Source organism: Aphis gossypii, chromosome 1 (assembly GCF_020184175.1).
Source record: "Aphis gossypii isolate Hap1 chromosome 1, ASM2018417v2, whole genome shotgun sequence".
Lineage (NCBI taxonomy): Eukaryota > Metazoa > Arthropoda > Insecta > Hemiptera > Aphididae > Aphis > Aphis gossypii.
The window spans coordinates 79,175,669-79,202,191 of NC_065530.1; the positions used below are offsets into that span (position 1 = coordinate 79,175,669).

At 25.9% G+C, this 26,523-nt stretch overlaps 1 protein-coding gene across 2 annotated transcripts in view; it reads right to left on the minus strand.

Annotated features, from left to right (window-relative positions):
- The window catches only part of LOC114125365 (zwei Ig domain protein zig-8-like), a 345,563-nt gene that overhangs the window by 18,369 nt on the left and 300,671 nt on the right, over positions 1–26,523 (minus strand). For both annotated transcript variants that reach the window (XM_050198278.1, XM_050198279.1), the window contains exon 4: positions 24,059–24,269. In XM_050198278.1, coding sequence (XP_050054235.1) covers positions 24,059–24,269 — 211 coding nt within the window. The remainder of the gene's footprint in view (positions 1–24,058; positions 24,270–26,523) is intronic.

Consider the following 26,523-nt stretch of genomic DNA (forward strand, 5'->3'; position numbering starts at 1 on the left):
TTTAGTATCCAAATAAATGTCTTTTAGTATATTTTCAAACGAGTATTTTATCGATGTTTTCCCTTTATGGATCACACATAAATACTTTTATCGAAAAATTAAAATAAATACATTTTAATCAAATACTTAAACGAGTATTAAAAAATGTGTTTATATTGTAGTGAGTTTATTTGATTATATATATATATATATATATATATATATATATACACAATGTATTTATATAAAGATAAGATTTACAAACAATATAAATGCATCTATCGTTTTTTTTTTTTTTTTTTATAATTTTATTTACCTATATATTAATATAATATATATTATATTGCGTCGTTGAACAAAGATTGCGCATAGATACTTTCATCAATATTGTTTAACGAGATTATTTTTTTAGAGGTAACCATGCACTTAATGATATTTTAGATTATTTTAGATAAAATTAAATCCAGATTAATATATCTAATGTTTATGCATAATTTTAAAATAATCCATAATATTAAAAATCTTGAAATATTATTAATATAATGTAAGAATGAAGGTTACTTTACGCGCAGGTAAACAAAGTTCTGCTTGTTATAACATATAGGTATAAGTTACAATTAGGTACACTAAATTAACTAAAATAGTTATTATAATAGTTACACGTATTGTAAATTGGGGAAACGAAAGTGAATACAGATATAATATTAGTAGTAAGTAGTAGTAAGAAATACGTGTAACCAGACGATTTTATTTTTGATACCCACAAAAATTTGTTAAAAAAATATTATATAAATTATAAACGATTGAAAATATTTTCCTCTCTATTCAAATATTTTTATATAATATATTTAACCAAAATTAATATAAATAATGTTAATTTTAAAATTCTAATTTCACAGAGATATGTTTATAATAAAGTTTACGAGTATATGATTGAAACGATTATCAGCGGTCGCATACGAAATAACGGTGGTTTTCAGCTATTGGAGGACCGCTAGGAATTGTGTGATGAAAATAATCGATAAACGATTGAACAGATAGCTAGGATCGTTAATGAAGGGAATTAAATTGATTTTTTTCCTTTAGGTAATAATAATAATAAGATAATATTCGGGCACAGAGATAGGTTTTATTTACTTTTACTTTCCCCACGAGACGTATATATTATTATATACCTTGCAAGTCGTAGCAGTGATAAATAAGAGACATCGCAGTTGGGATTTTCGGCAGTATGTCTTGGATAAGGATGAAATGAGAAACTAATGTACAGGACTATGGTAGAAACAAATCAAACTAAAGCCAATGCAAACACGTTGACTGTTATAAAGGAGAAAGTATATTGAGGGAACGTAACAAAAGTCAGAAGACTCAATGGTCTAAGCATACTATATAAATTATACACATATATATTATATACATGTATGTTATTGTGTTAAACTGCTAGATATCGTGCGTGTTAAATGTTTTATTGGTTTTTTGATAAGTTCCACGTATAAATGTTCATATCAACTCACGTACCTATGAATTTTTTCATAGCTATGATTTTATATAATTTAAAAATACATTTTCCAAAAATATAAATAATAAGTTTAATACAAATAATAAAGTTTGTATATTAGGTACATAAAATATATATATTTTTAAAAAAAATTGAAAATAATAATAAAACATTAATATGATTCATTGCAGTTTTTGTGTGGATATTGGATAATATATCTACCAAATTATTGAAACAGTAGAATAAATGTTATGTATTATGCCAATATTGTACATAATTTTAGTTTTAAGGTGTTTTCAATTAAAAAAAAAAAAGTGAAATTGTAGATTTCTGTACAACAAATTCTTATAATTTCTTAAATAAACTAAAAAGATTTGAAATATGCACAACGTATATTTTACAATTAATTTATTGTTACTTATTATAATTTTATAATAAGTAATTTAATGGAAATATATTTTAAATAAATAAACTATTTATATAGTTTTTAATTAAATAATATAAATTATTTCTTAAAATAATTTTAGATTGAAAGTACCATTTATTTACTATAGGTACCCTACATGTTACTGCTATTAGTAATAACAAGATATTTTATTTCATTTATTGTAATTCAACAATATTTTGATACAATTATAATTGAAGACCTATAATATCATATTATCAATAATCATAATAGTTTTTTGAATATTAAGTCAAAAATATCTATAAAAAAGTTTCATAATATATGTATTTTTTAAACTTAACATCTCATGGTCGTCTATATGTAATTATTCTAAAAATATTATGTTGTCGAATAAATAATAATTGTATTGTTATTAGTTTTATTAGTTTTGATTTTCACTTAAAATTAGTAAACCGATTTTGACAATAAACCATTACATTTTTGTTAATTATGTTTTATTAATTATAAAGGGAATTATATTAACGTTAATATAAAAAATATTGAACAATATATTTTTCTCGTACAAGTCACAACATAGTGAGTAATATCGTAAAATATAGAATTTGATATATTGTTCATTTATTATATGAGTACTTTATTCAGTTTTTTACCTCACATAATATATCTTCGTGTTTTTTCGTTTAAATTGGGTGTTGTATGTTTGACGTCTAATGATGAAGTGACTTCGTTTTTTGATGTATAGTCGCCTCCAGAATTTTACAATATGTGTGCACATCAAAGGTTAAATTCACAAAATGCATTTATAAATTACATTTACATGCATTATTGCAGCATAATAAATTTAAATATATACTTAATATCTAGTACCATACACACATTTCACATTTTTTATCAGTATTTTCCATTGCAATTGAAAAATAACAAACAAATTGTAAATAAAAGAGCTTGATGTTGAAATGAATTCGTAAATTATATTACCTAATAAAGAAAGTTTTTAATATTCAGTTTTTGAAATGTACACTTTATTGTAAAACAAATTGGTCAATCTGTCAAAAATATTATAGACAGAATTTTATTTAAATCATGTTTAATTTTTTTTTTTTATTATTCATTGGTTTTCTTTGTAAGTAATCATATTGTTATAAGTGTTATCCCATTATATTGTCGCAAAAAAATGTGTTTCAGTCAACTCAAAAAGTTCATCTTAAGTGGTTGTACAAATGTTAGGAAAATACAGTATACTGTCATATCTATATTACGTAGCTCATTGACTGTGTTTGTAGTTTACGTTTTTAAACAGTTACACAATGAAAGTGGTAAATATTTTAAAACTTCCTAGTGGGTAAAACAAAATAAGTCGAAATTTCAATATGTTTTCAATAAACAAATACAAAAATTCTACATTTCTATATATAGACTCATATAGGTTTTTCATATGAAGTATAAAAACTAAAAAATAATTGTTACCCGCACTTCGGAGAAAAATGTATGACTTCATTTTTTTTTACTATACACGATGGTCACTTCGAAAACCAATACCGATGAAAAGCCTCGCTCATAAAAATACATATGGAATTTATCCGTTTATTCCTAGTACACTCACAGTTACGTATTCATCGTGGATTAGAAGTATGCACATAACCAAACTAAACCATAGAGATTCGACGGTGTCGGCGACGTTTACGAAACGATAAACCCTTTAAATCAAACAGTCGGGGTGCAATGCACACGAAATATGCATAAACGTATTTATCGTGGTAATACATAACATGATATATATATATACCTGAGTAATATTAGGTACATGTAAATAATAATATTTGATATACATTTTTTATACCACACCCAGCCATCCACTCAAAGTTTTTGACGGATACACACCGCCGTCGGTGTCGGGGTACGCGGGTTAATTGCATATTAAATATTGATTCGGTACGAACGACGACATAACATTTCACGATTCGTTCGAATGAACTACGGATATTCCAAACGTATGAGATATAGAATATCAAACGGTACAAGTTTATATTTACCGGGTATTCGTTCACGGTTTTATTTCCACCCCTTCCGGGCGCGTTGGCGTATATTATACTCCTGTAATCGTACGTTTTTTTTTTACCCCCTTTACCCCCATTCGCCACTCTCTCCGTTTTTATTATGTGCATATACGGATGTGCGTGTACGACACCAATACTCGTGTGCGTAATGTAATATATATATATATATGTATATATCTGTATTATAGGTATAACACAGAAATATTCTCTACGATTCCCCGGACACATGCGATATTGGTAAACGGTCATTCATCATTTTTAACGAGCGAAAACGTTCGGAAAGGGATTGAAGCCAACGGCGGAAAGGGGGTGTCTTAAAAACGCACGTGTGTACGACGATGGAATCCGACATATTTTCGTAAATATGCTTGATGTACGAATAATTTAACACTCCGACGGTTATCTGACTGGCACACGCGGATATAGTAATAATAATATAATAATATGCAACCGACAAATAATAATATTAAAATATACGATCGGGAAAAATGATTATGAACGAAATATTACGACACTCGCTCACCGATGTAATGCAGACGAGTTATTAAACGTCTCCATTATTTGTAAGTTATAAATATATTACTTACCTATTACTAATCGTTTATTCAGAAAAAAACCTGCTACACTAAAACACTATTATACGAATGTTATTAAAGAGAATAATAGAGTTTGATCTACGTTGAAAAGTGTATACTAAAAATGACTTTTTTTTTACTACGAAGACTTACTATAGCTTTTTGATTGACCATAATGATACTCCATCATATTATATTATTGTTTGGTAATAAACAATATAAGTACTCAACTTCCGAACTGTCGAAACAAACTTAATATCGTAAACATTTAAACTTCGAAAAATCGTAAAAAATTAATGCGACTTTATGTTCTACTTTTTCAATTTTATTTTAGTAAGTAAAAAAAAAAAAAGACAAGGAATCTTGAATTCAATAATCAAATCTAAAATATATTAATATTTAATTTAATTTAACTTTTCCAACAACATAAAAAACTGGAAATCAGTTTTATAAAAAAATTGAATTTTAAATACTTAAATATTTTTAAGTTTCAGTAAGAATGTCTTATGAAGAACTATGTACTCAATTGTCAAGGTTATTCATTAGCAAACTGTGTACCATAAATTCAAATAATTAAAAAAAAAAACTTGAATATTAATACATATTATAAAAAATTTAATTTCCGATGATTTTGAAAATCAATTTCAACATATTATTTACAGGCTTATAACTTATAACTTATAAGAATCTAAAAGTCTTATAATTTTCTATTTATATATTATGTATTAATTTATACAGTATACTACTTTAAATAATGTTTATTAATAATAATTACATTATTTCTATAGTATACAATATACATAGTACTAAAATAATTTAATGATACTTCTAAAAATGTTGTTTAAAATCTACTCAGTCGATGGTATATATCGTATATATCGTATTATAGAAACTAATTGTCCATTAATAAAGTATTTTATAAAAACATTATAAGAAAGTACCGGGTATATTATTAAGCTACGTTTTATTGTATTATACTTAAGCCTTTTTTTTTGATATTCCTACCTAACTTTGATAACCCTTATTGTTGTAGATTATTATTACTATTTTTCTCAAGTATAATCTATGTACTTTTGTTCGGTTATATAGTATTATATATTAGACTATTTTTTAAACGTTAAAACATTTCAAATTGTTCCATGTATTGGTTGTTTGAAAAATCTGATATAGTCGTTCTTTGTATTATAAATTAAATGGAAAATATAAAAACGATTTCAAAATTAAAAGCTCAGAAAATTATTATTAGAGAAAAATAGATTTATATTAAAAATATAAAATCATAGACTGAAATACTATGACATGCTTTTAATTAATGAAAATATTCACATCATAATAATATAATTAATCAAATCAATATTAATCTAAAACTTGAAATAATCATTGAAACTAAATGCAGTATTATTATAATATAATAGACTAAATACCTAATGGCTAATACAATATATTTCAATTATTATTAACAAAATTATTTACTTTGTTATTTAATTAGGTTTTATTTCAAGAATGTACTAAATAATTTACTAGATAAGAAATACTTTACTAGATTAACTGTTTGACTTTTGACTTTTATTCAATTATATAAGTTATTTTAAAGCAAAATTAGAAAGTTCATATCAAAAATAACATATTGAGTTATTCTCCCAAAGGAAGTTTCCAAATTTATTTTTAATACCATTTAATTAATCTATGTAATTAAATATTCTTAGCTAATTGCTTTTAAAATATTTAATCATTTTTATTTAACACTTGAATGAAATTACTTTACTTTTCGTTGATGTAAGAAATTACAAGGAAAAAAAATAATATGGTATAATCTTGTGATTTATATACAATTTAACTATATTAATTTTTACATACAACTCAAACAATAATAATTATTTGAATACATTTGTTTTTTTTTTACACCAATTATAGTAAATAAATAATATTTTTGAAATTAAGGTACTATACATTTCTGTAATTTTTTTTTTTTATTTATATATTATAATAACCGTTTATTGATCAAATAATACAATTAATAAAAAAGTGTCATACTTTAAATTATAAACATAACAACAAAAAGAATATACAAACTTGATTATTTCTTAGATGAATTATTGCGTGTATAACACAACGGTACTTTATTATCTGTGTATACAATATCATATGTATAAATTTGTACATGTTATATAATTTAAAAAATAATAAAAATTAATAACCGTTTAATGCATTTGAGAAATGCTTTATGAGTTAATTCTTGTTTTTTTAATGATTTTATAAAAATGTAAAATATATACTAAAGTCTAATACACATTTTGAATTTTGATAAGTATATAATATAATAATTAAATGGAATATTTTTGTTATTAAGTTATTAGTTTTTTTTTTTATTTTATAAAATATTATATTTAACCAGGATTGAATAAAATAGGACATCTAAGTATTTTTTTAAATTTAAAAAAAAGTAATATATTACATGCAATTATACATAGATAGTTTAATATACCAATGTTTTATTTTATAAACTCTATAATAATAATAACTAGTTAAAGTAGTTGATACAAGTTTAATAATTAGGTAATATACGTTACGTAGGTAATTGTTTAATTCCTTTAAACTTAATATGGAAATGAGTTTTAGGACTCAAAAATCTTATTTTGTTAAGTATGTGAAAGTTAATACTTCTATGTGTTATAGTATAGTAGGTATTAGGGCATATTGTTTAAAAGCTAAATACAGTTTTTGACTTAAGCGTAAAATCTATTTTGGTTGAGAATGCTGACTCGTCTGTGAAATCTGCACTCTATACTCTTCCCGACACAAAATCCCATTTATATAAATTATGAAGAACGAATTCAGGCCAAGTTCAGCACCCTCGGGAAGCGTACTATAACAAGTACTTACTACTTAAAGGGTAACTTATAGGTCCATTAATCTCTACAACTCTTGTACAATCTGGGAATTAAGATTTAAATACATTCTCGTAACTACTAATGATACAAGTTTGGGTTGTGATCAATTTTAACAATTCCATATCAAACATTTTGGTAATTTGAATTGAATTTACTTTTGTCATTGAACATCTTGTGATCTTATGATTTGACGGCGGTCTACGCAGAAGTTCGAATAATTTTACATCGCGAGTTTCATCGTAAACGATTTGATAGAATACGAGTTTTCCTTAGACTTCCGCCACACAATTCACACATCTACGCGTACACATCATCGCTGACATTTAAAGTACTCTGTCGTCGGAATTACTGTTCACGAACATAAATATGTATACGTAATGTATATACATAAAACATAATTTTAAGCTAGGCAATAAACGTTCGTACGTGTGAAATATTCCGTCTGATAAGAGTAAACTTTACGCGAGTAAAAATAAAAAACAAATAAAAAAGGACGACGTGAACGGGAAAGGCGTAGACGCCTCACACGCATTTTATTTAAAAGTTGAGTCACTAGACATCAAAAACAAAAGCCACGCCAGAGAAGGAGTTGAAGTTTTCACGAGCCACCGGTGTTTTAACGCTATGAAATAATACTCTACCAGCGCACGGTCGCAGGTCGTGCGGCATGTGGTGTGCGGGCGCTCGTCGACCCGTGCGTCATCACCCCCAGACAATCTTTGCGCGACGATACATCGTCTTTTGGAAAAGTTTTGCAAGTGAAGAAGAACAAAACGTTTTAGCCGATGACGGCGGACCGTGATAAAACACCCAAGTCACGACATTACATATATATATATACATAAACGAACGCATACGCAAGCTACATATTAGCTTACATATATATATATATATATGTATATAGTTTTACTGCACGATTCCTTTTTTGCTTCAATCGAGGACGAAGGACACATTATATTGACTCGCTACAACAATTGATTGTTGATGATAGATGATCATCGAAGATTATAAGATGTGTACTACACGACACGATGATTTCAAAGCATATAATATTATTATTGTATATGTACATTGCTGACTATGCGTGTACAAACGCAGGAAAAATAATGAACGTACGTTCGATCTCTTGGGTGATTCGGTTTTTTCTTTCGGAAATCGGACTTTTTTAGATTTTTTTACTGACGATTTTTCCCCGGTGTATACCTATACTAAGCAAGTTCCCTTTCTATATTGGATAAAATAATAATAGCATTTTTAAAATGAAAAAGTATACTCATACTATATAGTATATACTATAATATTGTGTTACATACAGTTCTTTGGCCTGTAAAAATGGAGAACGAATATATTTTATTTAAATATTAATGGAACTCGGTTAGCATTAAAATTTAAAACATTTTCTCAATTGCTCAATTGGTATTATATTTTTAGTTTCACTCGATTGGTATATAGGTACTTTCATAAAGCAACCCAAAACTCAATTACAGCCATTTCAACATAACAATCATACAGTGGTATAAATAAGAAGGAGGGAGTCTCAGGTTTTGGGTATACCATCAACTTATAACGATTTTGTTTATAAGTTTCTTATAGTAGTAATAACACTATGAATGATCTACTTTTAAATTTAGTATGAACCTTTCATCCCCCTTAAAATATTCTTATTTTGTAACTAGTAGTACTCGTATGGTTGAAATTCTTTGACAATAAAGTAATATTATATAGATATGAATTGTTTTTTGGAGCGATGAATGTTATTAATTGTATTAGGTATTTTTGGGGTTGATTCGGTAGGATATATTTTAGTTGTGCCCAGATAGATCGTGGGTTGATGTTAAATATATATATACATTTTTTTATATAGTATTTTCAGCATCTAACGAGAATCAAGAAATCGAATATAATTGATTCCATACCATAGTGACATGTCATAGAGTAGTCGATTTAACCTATACTAGAACAAACTCACAAGCGATTTCATTTAAATTTAAATCAATTTAAAATCGGATATCGAATAATAATAAAAATAAATAAAACATAATACAAAACATAATGCAAAGCATAAAAGGTTTATTGAAAACTCGACGATTTTTTTATTCAACTTTTTTATCATTATAAATTGAAAAGGAACGGATTTTGTTGCGTTTTGAATTTTTGTATTGATCTTTATTAAAATAATATTTTCTCCCGTGGATAAATTGATTTTTTTCATCATAATTTCAGAGTAAATAAAGGTTGTTATGAATATTTTAAACTCTTATTATTGCATTTTGAGTGAATACTTTAGAATCTAAACATGACTTTTTTTTTTAGGAATTACAATTAAAATGTTACTAAAAACTGTAACTAAAATATGTAACTAAAAACACATATTTTCTTATGTTTTAATAATATAATTTTTTTAAACATATTAAATATTTGTGACATAGCACACTTTAAATATACAGTTACTTTGAAAACAAATATAGCGGTAACATTATTTTTACATAATTTTGATGGTCTATTTTGATGCGTTATAGGATTTTAATTGACAACAGTAAATAGAAATTGGATATATTTATAGAAGGTTTAAATTTTAATTTTTTTAAATATTTTATTGGATTAATGGATTAATATTCTTTGAAGGCAATCTAATTGATTACGAGTAAGTATAGTGTCGCTCATCTAAAATAAACTATTCAACCTTTATTATTTCAAAGATTTCAAAAACACTGAAATTCACATTAAAAAATTATATATTCTAACGTCATGGTAGTTTGTTCTACCACAAACATTTTACACAACATTAGTCAAGTCAGTCAAAGATTCCTTTAGAACACGATTTCCTGGAAAATTGGATCGGGTGTCATGGTTTACTGAATGAGCCACCAGATTTGACATTTTATTGTTTTCTCAATACTTGTCATTTGAAACTATCAAAGTTACTACTAAGTTACGAAACTCAACAAACTAAGGACACGGATAAAATTGTCAATTTATTAAAAATAAAAAATTATTGTTATGTGTCATTATTTCCTACGCATGACGTTGAACTATATATTATTATGTTACAAAGTATTACTGCGTTCTGTCATAATAATATAGCGTTATGACTGGCTCAACATTTCCGGAATTGTTATTATCAATAGTAGATAATGATTAGTCGTAAATTTGAATTCTATGGTTTTAATGTGAAAATTTAATTAGAATATACTCCACCTAAGAGTTCAATATATTGAATCGACTATATCTATATCAAATTATGAATTGCATCGGTTAATGCAGCATTTTTTAATCTATAGTATGAGTATCACTATGAAACGCAGAAAGCTCAAATGTAGTACACGAATAAAAAAACTCATATAGTTCCTAATCAAATCTAATAAAACGTTCCATAACCAATAATGTAAAATTTTTTATAAGCAAAAACCGAGTTTACTAAGTTAAGTGGTACGTGAAAATTTTCAATATGTGTAGCTGGTACTTGGACGTTAAAAGGTTGACAACACTGCGTTAGTGTATTATACATTTATTTCACTCAAGTAAATGCATAAGTAAAATTATTTAAATTTTATTATTTAAATTTCATTAGACCAATATATTAAAATCATATTTTTTCTAGAATTTTAAAATTATTAAATTTATTTATGAACCATTAAAATCATGTATAATATATTATAATATTGTTATTATTTGTATTTACCAAAACTAGTAAGAATCCAATTTATAACACTATATTAATTATCGATTAGGTACATATTAAATTCTTAAGCATTTTTAATTAATAATATAATAAATAATTATTGTAATCTAATGTTTGTAATGATTCAAAAAATAATGTATGATATAATTAGTAGCAATTAACTATAAAAGCTAACACTCATAAATTTCTTTTTTTTTTCTTGAAAAATAAATATTTATGTCATTCATTTTACCTATTTTTAAAAATATTAATATTATTTTTGACGTCATTATTTAGAATTCTTTAAGTTACAGCCCTTTGAACTTCCGTGTTTATTTTGTATTCGTATGACTTTAGTGTAATTAAAATCGATTGCGCAATTACAAACATCTCTTGAAAAGCACAACAATCTAATAATAATAGTTATATAATCTTGAAATTGAAAATAAATGGGGAATTTTCATCATAAACAATCGTTATGACATAAACACAACAACTAGTTCAAATAAAAGTCATTATAGCTGTTATATGCGATAATAATAATATTATAATAATTGCATATTTAAATTTGCCATAAATCTGTCACGGCGGCTACGTTTATTTTTTAAATTGTATTTTGATGTGGTAGCCGATGATTATATTCTACAGTGTTGGCGTATGTCGCACCTAGAACTTTGCGAGCGATAATGTTCGTCAAATTCATTGGTATAAACTATGAAATATGAAAAAATAATTCTCTTATAATACAATCAACTCGAATATGTAAAACAGTATTTCATACATTGTAATATGAACAATAAAGTAATTTCATTATACTTTTTATTATGAACGAATAAAATGTATTTTATTACCATTCAAACGTAACTGTATCAAAATTAAGCACGTTAGTTCATTATGAAAAGCGTGTATAGCTTGTAAAAATGATATCCAAAGATCAATTGGAAACATTATGATTAACAGACAGATCATTAAATCAGTAATTTAGTAGTGCTCATTATACTTTTTAGTAAATTACAAATATAATGTAAAATTTAATAATTAATAATAATAAAAAAATAATTAAATATTCTAATTGTAAGGACTTAATTGAAAGCGTATATATGTAATTCATGTTAAAAAATAATGTAAAATAAATAAAATGTATGATAAAAATATTATATTATACATAAAAATTAATAAGGAGTGTATATTTGTCGCACACGAATTGCGTTCTACTTTTATCTTACAATAAAAATAACATAAATTGTGTTACCGTTGTATATTTTTTATTGATTTTTAGTGGTTTCTAGATTGATTTAAAAATATATTTAAATATAATAAAATTACTTTAAAACATACATGAAACTTATTTTAAGTAATTAGTTTGTTCAATAAAAAATATATCGGACTTTTCCATCAATATGACATAGTCGAGACAACCATATCAAATAAAATCGTGTATAAGAAGTATTATTATATAATCATCATTAAATTAAATTGTATTAGACACTTATATCAAAGATGGTTCAATATTTTTTTCTAATAAACCTGACATAAAAAAGACAATAAAAAACCACGATTGCTTGCAAAACTTTTTATTTGAAATCTAACAGGTTTTTTGATTTTCCCCATTCAAATATATATATTTTGAAGTTTTGAAAATATGAAAACAAATACTATAATATTAAAAAGAAGTAGTCTAGAAAGTCCACGCACCTTGGAAACTAATAAGAAAATAATATTATTTATAGAAAATAAAATAAATCAAATAAATAATAATGAAATTATACAATTCGCATACGCCCAATACAGTACAAACCATATTACATTTTAACAAATAATATAAATATATATATTATATACAAGATTGTATCCGAGTATAGGCCCCCCACCAATTTATTATTTTTAATATTATTTATTATGTATTAATTTTTTCGATTCTGAGCGGAACGATGAATGTATTGATTTGGCAATACCTAATGTATCTTTTATTTCTGTCTGTCATCACATTTGAAGCATTAAACATGTTCACAATTCTCAACTCTTTAGGGGTGTATTTTAATAGCAAATTTATCTAGTTGTTACTATTGGTACTTAAGAGGTAAAACCAAAATAACATTTTTAATCAGTTTTTTATCTACCAATTAAAAAAAATATATATATTGAACATTTAAAGTCACAATATTTTATTTCAATTTAAAGTTGTAATTCAAACAAATTTTTCAAAACCATTAAAATTAGAAACTTATTTTAGTTTAAAATTTATAAGATTCTTAATATTCATATCTCATATTTGAAACTTTAATACAAAACTCTTTAAGTTTTGCAACTTTTATTTTTAAAAAATGTACCAGAAAGTCATATTAATTTTTTAAGAGTGTTCAAAATTCAAATTTTAGGTACTGAGATTTTTCTTATTTTTTTTTTTTGTAATTCAAAATTAATGATGTAGATTCTTGATATTTTCACCATAACAATATGTTTGTATTATCATTTTTTATTTAAAGTTTAATTTACTAAATATATTGACTAAAATAAACAATTATTCATTGGGTAAAAATTCTTGAAAATTTAATACAAGTCCCACACTAATTATTATTATATACTTATAAAAAAATATTAATTAGTGTCATATTATTTTTTTTTTAAAGTATTTTAAATTCAAATTAAGATAAAATTTGTCAAAATCACGAAAATTTGCAAATCATTTTGCAATTATAAATTTATAATACATTATTTTTAATCGGTAAGTCTTCAAAATGTTATATTAAGATCTTTATAAGTAGGGCTATGGGCTTATAAGAAATTTTTTGTTTTTAATATTCATTTAAAACATGACTTAGTGATTAAACAATTTATTTATTAATACTAGGAGTCTACAGTATTTTTTTGTTTGTTTTTTTTTTTTAATATTTTACGCAATTTTTTATTTTTCACGTGTTGCATATTTTGTTATATTATAATTTTAAGTGCATATTTCATAAATATTTTTAAATTAGTATTCAGTTTTTCTTTAAATTGATAAAATAAAAATATATACAGGTGTATTCAAAGAAACTAGTGTGATTCAAGTTTTCTTTGTCTGCGGGACCATTTATAGTTGAAACGATGACCCAATGATATGCTTTTGTCTACACATGGCCAGCAGACTATTTAATGGGTTACATAATGCTTAAATTATGCAGTGTTAGTATTCTTCAATTTTTTATTATTTAATACTTAATACTTGAATTTTTATCAATATAATTGTTTATAATTAAAATATAAAATAATAATATAAATCAAAAAATTTATTAATATATATTAAAGTCAAAATGTTTTAATTTTTAAAGCATATCCAGTGATTCCTTAGGGTATAAATAAATATTTTAAAATTATGAAGTCTTTATTCTATTGAAACCAAACAATTTGAAAAATAAATAAGTATCTTGTTTTTAGATATTTGTGTTCAATTATGAACGAAACTGTATACTAAAATTATGAATAAAAATATTCATTATTTTTTCGTACATAGTTCAAAAGCATTTTTCGTGGAATTATACAACTTTTACAAATATTATTATATTTTTGTAACCACCACTGATATTTTAAAATACCATGTTTTCTTCGAAAAATAATTAATTTAACCTTTTGTACTAGTAATAGTCATATACATTACTTTACCTAATAGAAATATCAAAAAATCACACTTAATATTATTGGCTATAGACCATCTGCGCAGAAAAAAGTTTTTCGTTTGCAATAATAATTTATCATTGAATTCAAATTTAACATAATATTATTTTTCACGATCACGATGCAATAAGTATCGATGATACTTATCTTAATCTAAAGTGGTATCCATTTTTTTATTTGTATTTAATTTAAAATATAATTAGTACTAAATAATTTATTTATTGAATACATCATTTAATAGTCTCACTAGAGTATCCGTTTAGTGGCTCGGTAACAAACCAGTACCAACATTAAACACCATCGTAGAACATTTCTAGTTGAAAATTATTAAATTTAAAATTCACGTATTTATACAACACTAGTAAGTTATCTTATAAATGAATACATTGTTTAATTTATATTTAATATTATTTTAGTGACTCTAAAAGTTTGATTAAATATATAGTCAAATATGGTATAAGACTAAATACATATTTTATTTATAAAAATACAATTACTTACTAGAGGTTATTGCACGTAATTAAACTAAAGTGTATTAAAATATTTATGATATCATTAAAATAAAGTTTGAGAATTTGTATTATGTATTCTGTGCACTCTCAGTATTCGTGTACTATTTGAATATAAAAATTAATTTTGTTCTCGTCTGGTTTTATCTTTATTTGTCAGTATGATCAATAACGCAATTTGACAGTAAACATTTGAAATAATCTAAGAAAAAAATAATTTTAAAGCGGCCTACGTAGAAATTAAATTAAAACCCAGCCGGGTGAAAATATAAACGATCTGGACCAATCGAATGAACAAAAATGAAAGAAGAATTACGCGTCTTACGTCCTATAATATGTCAAGTGTTAAATGCACCATAATAGTTGAAGAATTGTAGTAATATAATATATTAGTTAACTTCCTACACTTTGGAATGATAAAAATACAAGTCATAATGTCAATAATTATTGATGGAATTTTCAATTGAACTTAATATATTACACGCGTATTTTTACGAAACGTGTTTGTACACATTTACCTAATAGAAATAGTTATACGTTTTGTGCGTATACACTGTAAAAACACTTTTATTGCTGCCGTTAAGATAGTAACGTAATGTTATATTCATACATCATGCTTAAAATCAGCCAAAGAAAAGACGAAATAAATAAAATCAAATAAATTATTAGGTTTCCTAACGGAATTATGGAAACATCGTATTTTTATTGCGATTCTAAATACACGATTGGGGACTTGGCGATATCCCTTTACAACTAGATAGCTAGAATTCGAAATGTGTGAGGTTGCCGTTCGATCTTCGGCAGAGGAGCGGGTACAATGCCGAGGATGATCGTGTGGCAAAGGAACAGCTAACCGCTGTGGTAACCTCGATTTCCCGGCCGGATCCCTTCGGGCGCTGTTAACGGTTTTTCGACAACGCTTAACTACATTGGACAGGCGTTGGTGTATTTATTGTCTCATTTCTGATTGGACGGGTTCGATCGATTTGATGGAAAATGCCTAGTTGGCGGTACGTGTCGGTGGCGTATTCTCCAACACGGCCAAGTGAGAAATAAATTATTTAGAACCGAAGTAAAAGGTAAACCGTTTGGCTTCACGGTGGCTGTTTGTTTAATTAAATTTCCTAAACTGATTTCAATACTGCGACGACAGCTTGATTTCTCCACAAAATTCTGATATGTTATCGATAACATATCTTGGTATGCGTTTCCGTTAACAATAACTGTAGGTGTCCGTGATAACGGGTCATCGCACCGAGATAGTAAACACTGAAAGCGTTAGGTATAGATCGATAATGGATGGAATACGAAGAAAAGTGTTCACGATGCAACGGATAAATGTAATGATAAATCGAATTTACAATCTATCTATATTATATTTGCTGGTAAACACAACAGATATCATCGTCGTACAGCGCTAGGGTTCATTTTCATTAAATTCTAGTTCGATTCTAACGGCAAATCGTGGTACAAACTTTTTTTGAATTCACCGAATCACGGGACGTAATAATTTAACAAATAGGTAGTATTACATTTATTTTAATTTATGATATTATATAGTATCATATTATCATTTTCGTAGATCAAATTCATTACGGATAATTTTTTGTAGATTGGCCTGGAATCTAGATACATACACAATACGAGAAAACGAGACAATATAGTGCAAGCACCGTTTTTTAAAATTCTGTCTATAACCAATTGATGCGTAATAATGAACAATTTTTAATTTTAACTAGGATGTAAGATCCACAAATCTATTTTTAACGTTAACTGAAAAACAGAAAACGAATTACACATGTTAAATTCAATAAATTACCAATTGTGTTAAAAACAAATTCAACCAGGAACACAAATTGTACTCGTATTTTGCACACTACTTATTTTGATTAAAAATATTTTAACGGAGTTTAACAATAATGATAATATATTTTCAGTTAGTATAAATTATTTTGAATACACTCATAATTTTTTTTTTTAAATTATAGAAGTTAAAGATAAAAAAAAAACAGTGTCTTTTTTAACTGTATGTACAATCAGTAGTCTGTGCACTTTCAAAACTTAATGTCCTCATTACTGTTTTTCGATCTGTATAAATTGGTGTGAGTAGTATTACAGCTAGCGTAATAGTAAAAACAGAAGAGCAAGTATAATAATATCTATAAGAAATGAGAAAACAAAAAGAGGAATGTAGTATTTTTAGATTTTGATTTCACATAGTTTTCTTAAAAACTCTTCAGTTTTTAAGCTTATATTATTAGTAGATAATATTATTAGTTTGTCATATATTTTACAGATAAAATTTTTTTTTTTCAATTGCCTATTGTTATTATTCGTCTGTCAGTGATAATAATAATATTGTTATGTACACTCATTGGTCGGTGACCGTAGATAAGTCAAAACAGTTAGGTACAATAATGACATTATAACGCGACTTGAAACTGTGCGCGGACCCTGATTGCAGAAGGCTACTAATCCTGACTCCGCTACGAACTGTCCAGCGATTTTGGGTTTGTAAACAATATACCTAGGCGAGTTACACGTGTAGGCTCTAAAATTTATTAAACAATATCACTGGCGTGTTTTAAGGACAAACATAAGGTCCGGGATTTATAAGTATTTTTGTTCGAGTATATGCGGTCACGGTATTATACAAACTTATATTCCTTGGAGGATGACGTACACAGTATTATATGCAGTTTCGTAAGGTACAATAGGTAAATGTATTTTTGATTTAAATAATGTGAAATGTAATCGCATGATATTCCCGGACCACTGCAGTCCGCCGAACGACGGTCGATAATAGTTTTACCTAACAGAGAGGCTCCGAAGTATTCTAAGCAAATATAATTAATAATAGGTATAATATTCTCGTGCGATTATGATAATGTGTAACATCATCATCCTCGAAGTCATAAAATAGAGTAATACATTTTTTAACTTGATCATCTTTATAATATATTATAGTTATCATTATTATATAAACAATTATTGATCTTAAAAGGTTTATTTTTTCATGAAATTTACTCGAAATAATAATATTATACTTTTATTTAATTGTACTTAAGAAAAATAATGATGAAGATGTTTACTTAATGATATAAGCAAGTGTACATTTAATGTCAATAGAATCGAGAAGATAGTTTTTAAGAAATATGCAATAAGCACGTTTCTATACTGTTTTAATCGTTTTTATTTCACCCTTAACGATCCTGTAATAAGCCACTTAATTTGCATATCTGCATGTACCAGATGTGGATAATGTTTAAATAAACAGATATTAAAGATCGCCTTAAATTAAATTAAATTAAATATACTTTATATAGAATTATTCACTAAGGATGCTTGCCCACTTTTTCTTCTTCAATAATGTAGTTTTTCTGTTAAGTTTATTTGTTTCTGTTAATATAATTTTTTGAATTTTTAAATACTTTAAAAATATGTTTGTACTACTTTATATTTATCAGGTATTTTTTTTTGGTTTTTTGAAAACTTAAACGTATCAAATTCAAAATTTAAACTAGTAGTTTTTGAGTTATTTTACTTATCATTTACAAATGATAATAGGTTCATAATAAGATAATAATAAACTCTATAGGGTTAAAGTGATTATAAAATATTAGTGATTTGTGTTTATCTATAAATATTTATAATTTATAAAAATGGTCAATGTATAATAATTATTACCATATTCTATATTAAATCAATATAATATTTTTTTTAAACTATTTTTAAGGATTACTGTCATGAATATAAACATTTTAATCACTGAAAACTACTCGTTTAAATTTTAAATTAGGTACATCAACATCAAAAAAAAAAAAAAATAAATAAAATAAAAAATATCCTCTAAATAATTTACAGTTAAAAGATAAGGCAGGAATTCTTATTTAAAAAAAAAAAAAAGTAAAACAAAAAATAAACAAAGTTTAAATCGCCACAGAGTACTCCGTAAGTTGTCCTTACGAGAAAAAATTCAATGTTTTTAATAAATGTATTATTAAATAAAGTGAAAATGAGGGTGAAAATACTGTAAATGTTTGGTGAATCATTGTACGTATTGATATTTATTATCATGTATGTTAATTTTATTTCTTGCCAATTGCATGAATATAAAAATTAAAAAATAATAATTTTGTTCCATATTATAAAATTAAATACAACGTAACTAATAAAATAAATTCCGAATTCAATGTTTTTAGTTATAAAACGGCGTAAGTGCATTATGTTATATTTATATATTTTTTTAAATACAGTAAAATACTAACGATATTTGGTATTATATCAATAAAAATAGAATTTAAACATTTTTATGACATAAAATCAGAAATTGAAAATACATTCAAGCTAAAAAAAACATTAACGCATTGTTTTGAAATGATAAAAAAAAATGCTACGTATGCATTATATAAATAAACGAATAAATCATAGGGTGCATTTAGAATTTAAAATAATAGAAAATCCTTCCTCATGAGTTTCCGATGCGCATTACCTTATGAAGCGGTGGTGAACGATTTTCCAAAATTCAATTATAGCGACAAACATGAGAAAACTTTGCTTTTTAGAGGAAATCTGGTGATAAATTTATTTGTAAAGGTATAAAAGAAATTGAGAACATTTTTTACCCTCGCTAAAAAAAAAAAAAGTTTAAAATTAAAGATTTGACCATAGTTTGCAATATTTACAAAATATTGGAATAGAAAAAATAATAGTAGTGGCACAGGTTAAGACGATTGTAAGACGGTGGTACGTACTAGTTAAGTGAAGGCTTAAAACAAACAACGACGTTACACCATTATGCTTACTATGCTACGATAATGTACTCTGATGTGATAATGTATACATCTAGTATGTTTAATACACACAGTTTCAACAGAATGATAACATTTATCTGTTTACTTAACTGTACAGTGAACGCGTTGAATATGTCATGAATAATTAGGTTAGTTGTACATTGCGGAAAAACGTTGAGCTTAAATATGTTGTTGTTAACAGTACGAATTAAACTGCATCATGTTATGAAATCGATAATAATATTGTTTATATATATTTTTAATGTGCTAGTGCATTGCTACAGTCAAAGCAAGCAGCGTAGCGCATACCAACGAAATTCTTGTCTAGGATAGATACGAATCGTTCAAATCCACACACCTCACGTATTGCGCTCACCGCAGTAATGAAAAAAAAATGTTAACTAAACAAAATAGTGCATTTTATTAATTTATATTTTTAAAATATGTTTAAATCTACATAATATAAAAGTCAAATTTGAAAAATTCAATATGAACAATGAACATGTATTAGAAAAAAAGAGTGTATCATTGAGTTTAGTAGAGTATTGATATTGTCATTGTCACAATAATCACCAATAATTACACCTCCCATTTTACAGTTTACTGTTTAACTCAATAATTAATTATTGTTTTACTATATTTTTTATAATATAATGTTACATATTTCTCAAAAGATAATAAATTGGTTTTTGAGGTACTGTTTGAAAACTGCAAAGTTTTCATTTATTATCCTGTTTATCGATTAAGTAATATTAGATAAGATCGTACATTATAATTAGTATTCTAAACAATATATTACACTACATAATAATAACATCAGCGACTATGAATATTATTTAAAAATTTATGTCCACAATAACCAAAACGCATGTTACATTAGCTAATGTCATCTGGATACTGTTAAAACTAGTACCTATTATTACTGTTATTATTATTTTAATATACAGTTATGTACATACTCATAATAGAAAATGTATTACATTTTACCGTACAAACAACAAACTAGAAAGTATAGTTCACAATAATTATTAGACACTTATGAAATTACACGTGCATTTTATAGTTTAATATCCAGTTTTAATTATTTAGAATTTAAAAATATAATCAAAAAATAAGTACATCTGTTTGATTTTGTTTTAAAGAGATAATTATATCATATTTAAAGATAAAAGATAGGTACGTATGATATATTATTTGTATAAATTCATATTTTAATAATCATACCAATAATAATAACTTATTATCGATTCATTTTTAACCGAATCAGATAAAGTTAGAAATATAGAGTTATGTTATAATATTCCCATGTAGTTGACTAATAATAAAAAGATTCAGATAGTCGGTTTGTACTAATATATTATTATTTATCAATTACTAAAGCATACAATATATATATAATATGATACATAAATGTATATTATTTAGTTTGAATAAACACGGTTGTATATTGTACACTGAGTACCATGAAATATTGCAATAATGACTTAAAACAATAGACAGTTTCATCATTTTATGGCGTATGAACCGAACAATTATGTACCTACGTTATAATATTATAATGATGAGATGGCAGTTGTTCACATATTATAGGTATATAAAAAAGTGTTGAACACACAGTGGTGGATAAATGTAAAAAAAAAAAAATGATGATTTTTAACGGATGAAAAAGCCGAAAGATAACGTCAAAGACTTTGGATTTCATAAAGTTCGAATAAAGCAATCCTAACTAAAATATCAAGTTCAATAATAATAACGTACCTAGTAAATCGGAACACTGAATATTCTTTAGTAAAATATAATCACAAGATAAAAGCCGAACCCTACCAATGCTATAATAATAATCATAAGTCTCAAATAAAATTGTGAAAATAATCATGACATAATATTTCATACCAAGTATTTTAAATTAATGATGTTATATATAAAAAAAAAAATATGACTTATCATACTGTTAGCATCAAAAATAATTATAGCATGCACTTACATCAGATTTTAATTTTTATAATTGTATGATGTATTTTTAAAAATTCAAACACTGTTGTATAAATACTTTACTTTCCTCGTTCATGTAAAAGCTTCTTAACTTTATATGTATTTAAAAACTTTAGATCTGAAGTTTATTATTCAGTAAAACCAGAAAAGTTAAAATGTTTGACATCTGTTGTTTAATTCACACTGGTTTTATGCTGTGTTCATATTATTATCTACGATAAATGACATTTACACGTAATTTATTTTTGTTTTGTTTTGTTTTTTGTTAAAAAATTAATTAATTATTATTTGATGTGGATTCCAGTGTATTGGTAAATAAGTACTTGATATATTAAATAATAAATTTTTAATACTAATTTTGTTATATATTATTTTATAGTATAAACTATTTCAATAAGTATCAACTTGAATATCATAAAAAAATATTGTTTTACATTTTATAAATGATTTTTTTTTTTTTAGCATCAAGAGAATATTTTTATGTTAAATATTGGTTTTAGTGAATTGTAACTTTGATAAGATTTATTTTTATTTTTCAATTTTCTATAAATAGATTAAAATTCTTTAGTTACAATCTACTCTTCTGAAGTCAGAAACACGGTATGGCTTTTAACGCAATTGCTGGTTGCGTTGGATCAATATTACCTTCAGACACTTGAAAATCACCATAAAATGAAACATACATGTATACATAGAATTTGCATATTTTATTCATGAAATGACCTGCTGTTCTCATACTATGAAGATGATAATAATAATAATAACGATAGTGGATCAAAGAGAATTAAAATTAAACCAAAGATAAATATTAAACACCATTTAATGTATTAAACTTCCAAAATAATAATAATAATAATAAACAATTTTTTATTATTAAATCAATATATTATATTATCATTATTTTTTGAACACAAGATTGTTTTTATTGAAAATTAAAATGTTTTAATTATAAAATGACTTAAATTCATTGTAATTTTTAATTAAATATACATAATCCTTATTTTAGTGGTTTATTTAATCTGAAAAAATTAGTCTTCGGGTTTACAGTATTTTTTATCCTGCCGTCAGTTGATTAAGTTTCATTAAATTTATGGCAACTAAGACATTTTTCTTGATTGGGAAAAATAATATTTTAAAATAAAAGGAACAAACTCTAACTGTTCATATATTAAAAAAATAATTAAACGTTTATACACTAAAATACTACAAGTACCAATTAAAATTGTATATTTTGTAACAATAAGAAAGTCTCAAATTAATAATATTATATGCATAATTTATTTAAGTTGTATGTTAAATTATGTTATTATGTAAATATGCTAAAATTTTGAAAAATGATATAAATGGTAAAAAGTGAGTTTTATTATTCAATATTATCGAAATTAAAACTGAAAAAAAAAATATGATTTGAAAACTATAACAGCTGTTTATTTATTTGTGTGTTACTATAAAACACGGTTCGATAAGATTTTATTAACTCGATTAAAAATAAAACAGATGGTCGAGATTTTATAGAATTTTAGTTTTTAAAAAGATTTCATCAAATTTGAATAACCTAGCCATAATATGATATTTTTTGGATCACAGTATTTTGCTGAGTATTAAAAAAAACTCTGTATAATTGTATTAAAATGAACAGGGAATATTACGAGTGTTTGTAAAACAGAAGAAAAAAAACAATAAAAAAAAAGTCACCGCGTTAGACCGCGAAATTAAATTTTATTTTATTTGCGATAAGAATAATAACATTCGAATATTTTTTTTACTCTTTTCTATGGTTTTTAATTAAACAATTTAAATCATTTTTTTTTTCATTATGCAGTAAATTCCACCACAGGCGCCGTATTCGCTCGTTAATTTCTTTCGTATATGTCTAAATTATCAGAGCTAGCGGCGAATCGATCGGATTGTCACATATTATTGCAGTCTATATAGTATACGTAATGAGTCCCCATTTTACGATGATACATGAGGGGAATGAGATTAACAGATGCATTTATAAAATAAAGGTTGATACGGTAGTAGTAATGAGGTCGCACTTACCGACGACTTGGAGATGAATGTACTGGCTAATGTGCGGTGTGGTGGATATCTGACATTCGTAGATACCCGAGTCTCTGATCTGCGGGTACTTGATCTGGAGAGTCCAGTCTTCGCTAGGCGGTTGATTGATTGACCGGAAACGCTGGTCGCCGGTATACGTGTACCGACCGACGGTCAGCAGGTGAATGTCCCGGTGTCTGACCCAGGAGACCTGTAACGGAAAATTGCAATTAATATATAGAGTCACATATCATAACATTATTATGAATGCGAATAATCGTCATCCCGCATATATACGTAGGTAAGTCTCATATTTTAAATTAGTTTTTATAACGTCAAATGAAAGTCATATAAAAATTACAGTTTTTATAATAAACGTAGGATTGGCAAGTCCCAAGTGTGAAAAATGCAAATTATAATATTTTAATAGGTATAAGAATTTTATAAATAAAACAATTTAATATTTATAATTAAAAATATAATTGTTTAATATTTCTATCAAATGCTTATGTTTTTGGGTGGAATGAAACCAATACGTCTAATTAATTGTGTTAATATAGCATACTAGATTATAATATAACCATCAAAAGATCGTTTGTCTTGAGTTTGTTTTCAAAACACAATTTCACGTGTGTTATTGTAATAAATATAAATGTACGTATCTAACCATCTATATTGGCACCACCCACGGAAATAACTGTACGGATTTTGGTTATATAGTAACATTTGACTTGTTGTTGTTGGCTACGTTAAGCTGGATTCCCTATGTGTCGACTGTTTGACGCTCAAAGTTTCATCCCCATAGGATTTCGTCTGCACTGTATATCTTATATAATCACATTGTACCAAATTATTAATATAGGAATCTGGATACCAAAGAAAATAAGATTAATTTGTGAAAATAATATCCGTAAGCCTTAATAGTACCTACATAATACGATATACTTGCATAATATTTTTTATTATTTACAAAACGAACAACACATTTAAAAATAACTGATTAAAAATTTGTTCCTTAAAATCTTTTTGCAAAATAAATTTTAATAGGAACAACTTGCAGGGTATAACCTAAATATTGAAACGTAAATGTAATCAAGTTAATGACGTTTGAATGATTTCCACACTGTTCGATTTATTATTCTATTATTTGCGTTTTTCATTTTTTTTTTTTTTTTTTAATGAATTCGTATTGCAACTTATGTACTTAACTTAATACGCCGAATACTGAAATATAAAATGTTAAAAAATTACTAAGATGTTTGGTGGAATGTGCACATTCAAATTTTATAGTCACGTAGAACTCTCGGGGGAAAAAGTTTGGAAAAAATAAATCAATTTCGACGTCAAAATAATATGTCTCAACTCTTAAAAATGCTTGAAACATGTGAAATACTATTGTACGAACACCATAATATAGTCGGTCAACTACACATAACAAAATATGAACTCGCGGATTTGTAACGACACTAGAGTCGCATAGCTAAATAGTTTTGGAAAATGAAATGCAAAATAAGTGCACTGAAATCCCAGCCCCGATAATAATAATAATTGTCGTATAATATGACATACTATTATCTCTCGACCTGTGACGCCAGTATAATAATATAATAGAATAGAATGCATGTGCACGCACTCGCGTGCCCCGCACGGACGGGGCCCGAATATAATATTTTGACAGGCATGAGGCGTGTCGCCGCCGCCACTGCAAAACGTTTCAAGGAAATTAACCGAACGCAACCCGTTTAATAACCAATTATATGGAGCGTGTAACACGTATGCGTTATAAGCAGGTAATAATAATAATACATACATACGCCGAATACATTACGCCTAGAAATATATGTCGGATTAAAATTATAATGGCCTACTATATGTGTTTATGCGTTTTGTTTTAAAATCGATATAGCACTTATGCGAGTATTTCCACACACAGCCGTGTTCTATTGATACTATTTTTACATGCTAATAAATGCGTATATACGGTTAAAAGGAAATGCGAGAATTGTATCCATAAGCTTTCCGAATCACTCAATCCGTGCAATGTCAAATCTACCTTGGAATTTCTTCACAACACAAAACTACTTAGCAAAACCTAATAACACTTATCATTTTATTAATGTAATAATATAAAAATGTATAATAGACGGCGCGTACTTTGTTTTAATTAAAAAAAAAAAAAAAAAAAACGCACGCTTGAAATCGGTGTCCAAATTTAAGTATATGAATCCAGACAATAAATTATTATCGGTAAACGATTCGTATGTCGATGAACGTTGAACATACCCTTGAGAAAAAATTAAAAATGTGCACCATATCAGCTTAACTTATTCCGGTCGTTGTGCGCAAAATTTGAAGCTCTTGACGACACAAAATGATGACCTACGTCCGACACGTCGTAGTACGTACGTACGTGTTGGTCGATACTGAATTTACGGCTCAGTCGACTTCATTATGAAATCATACAC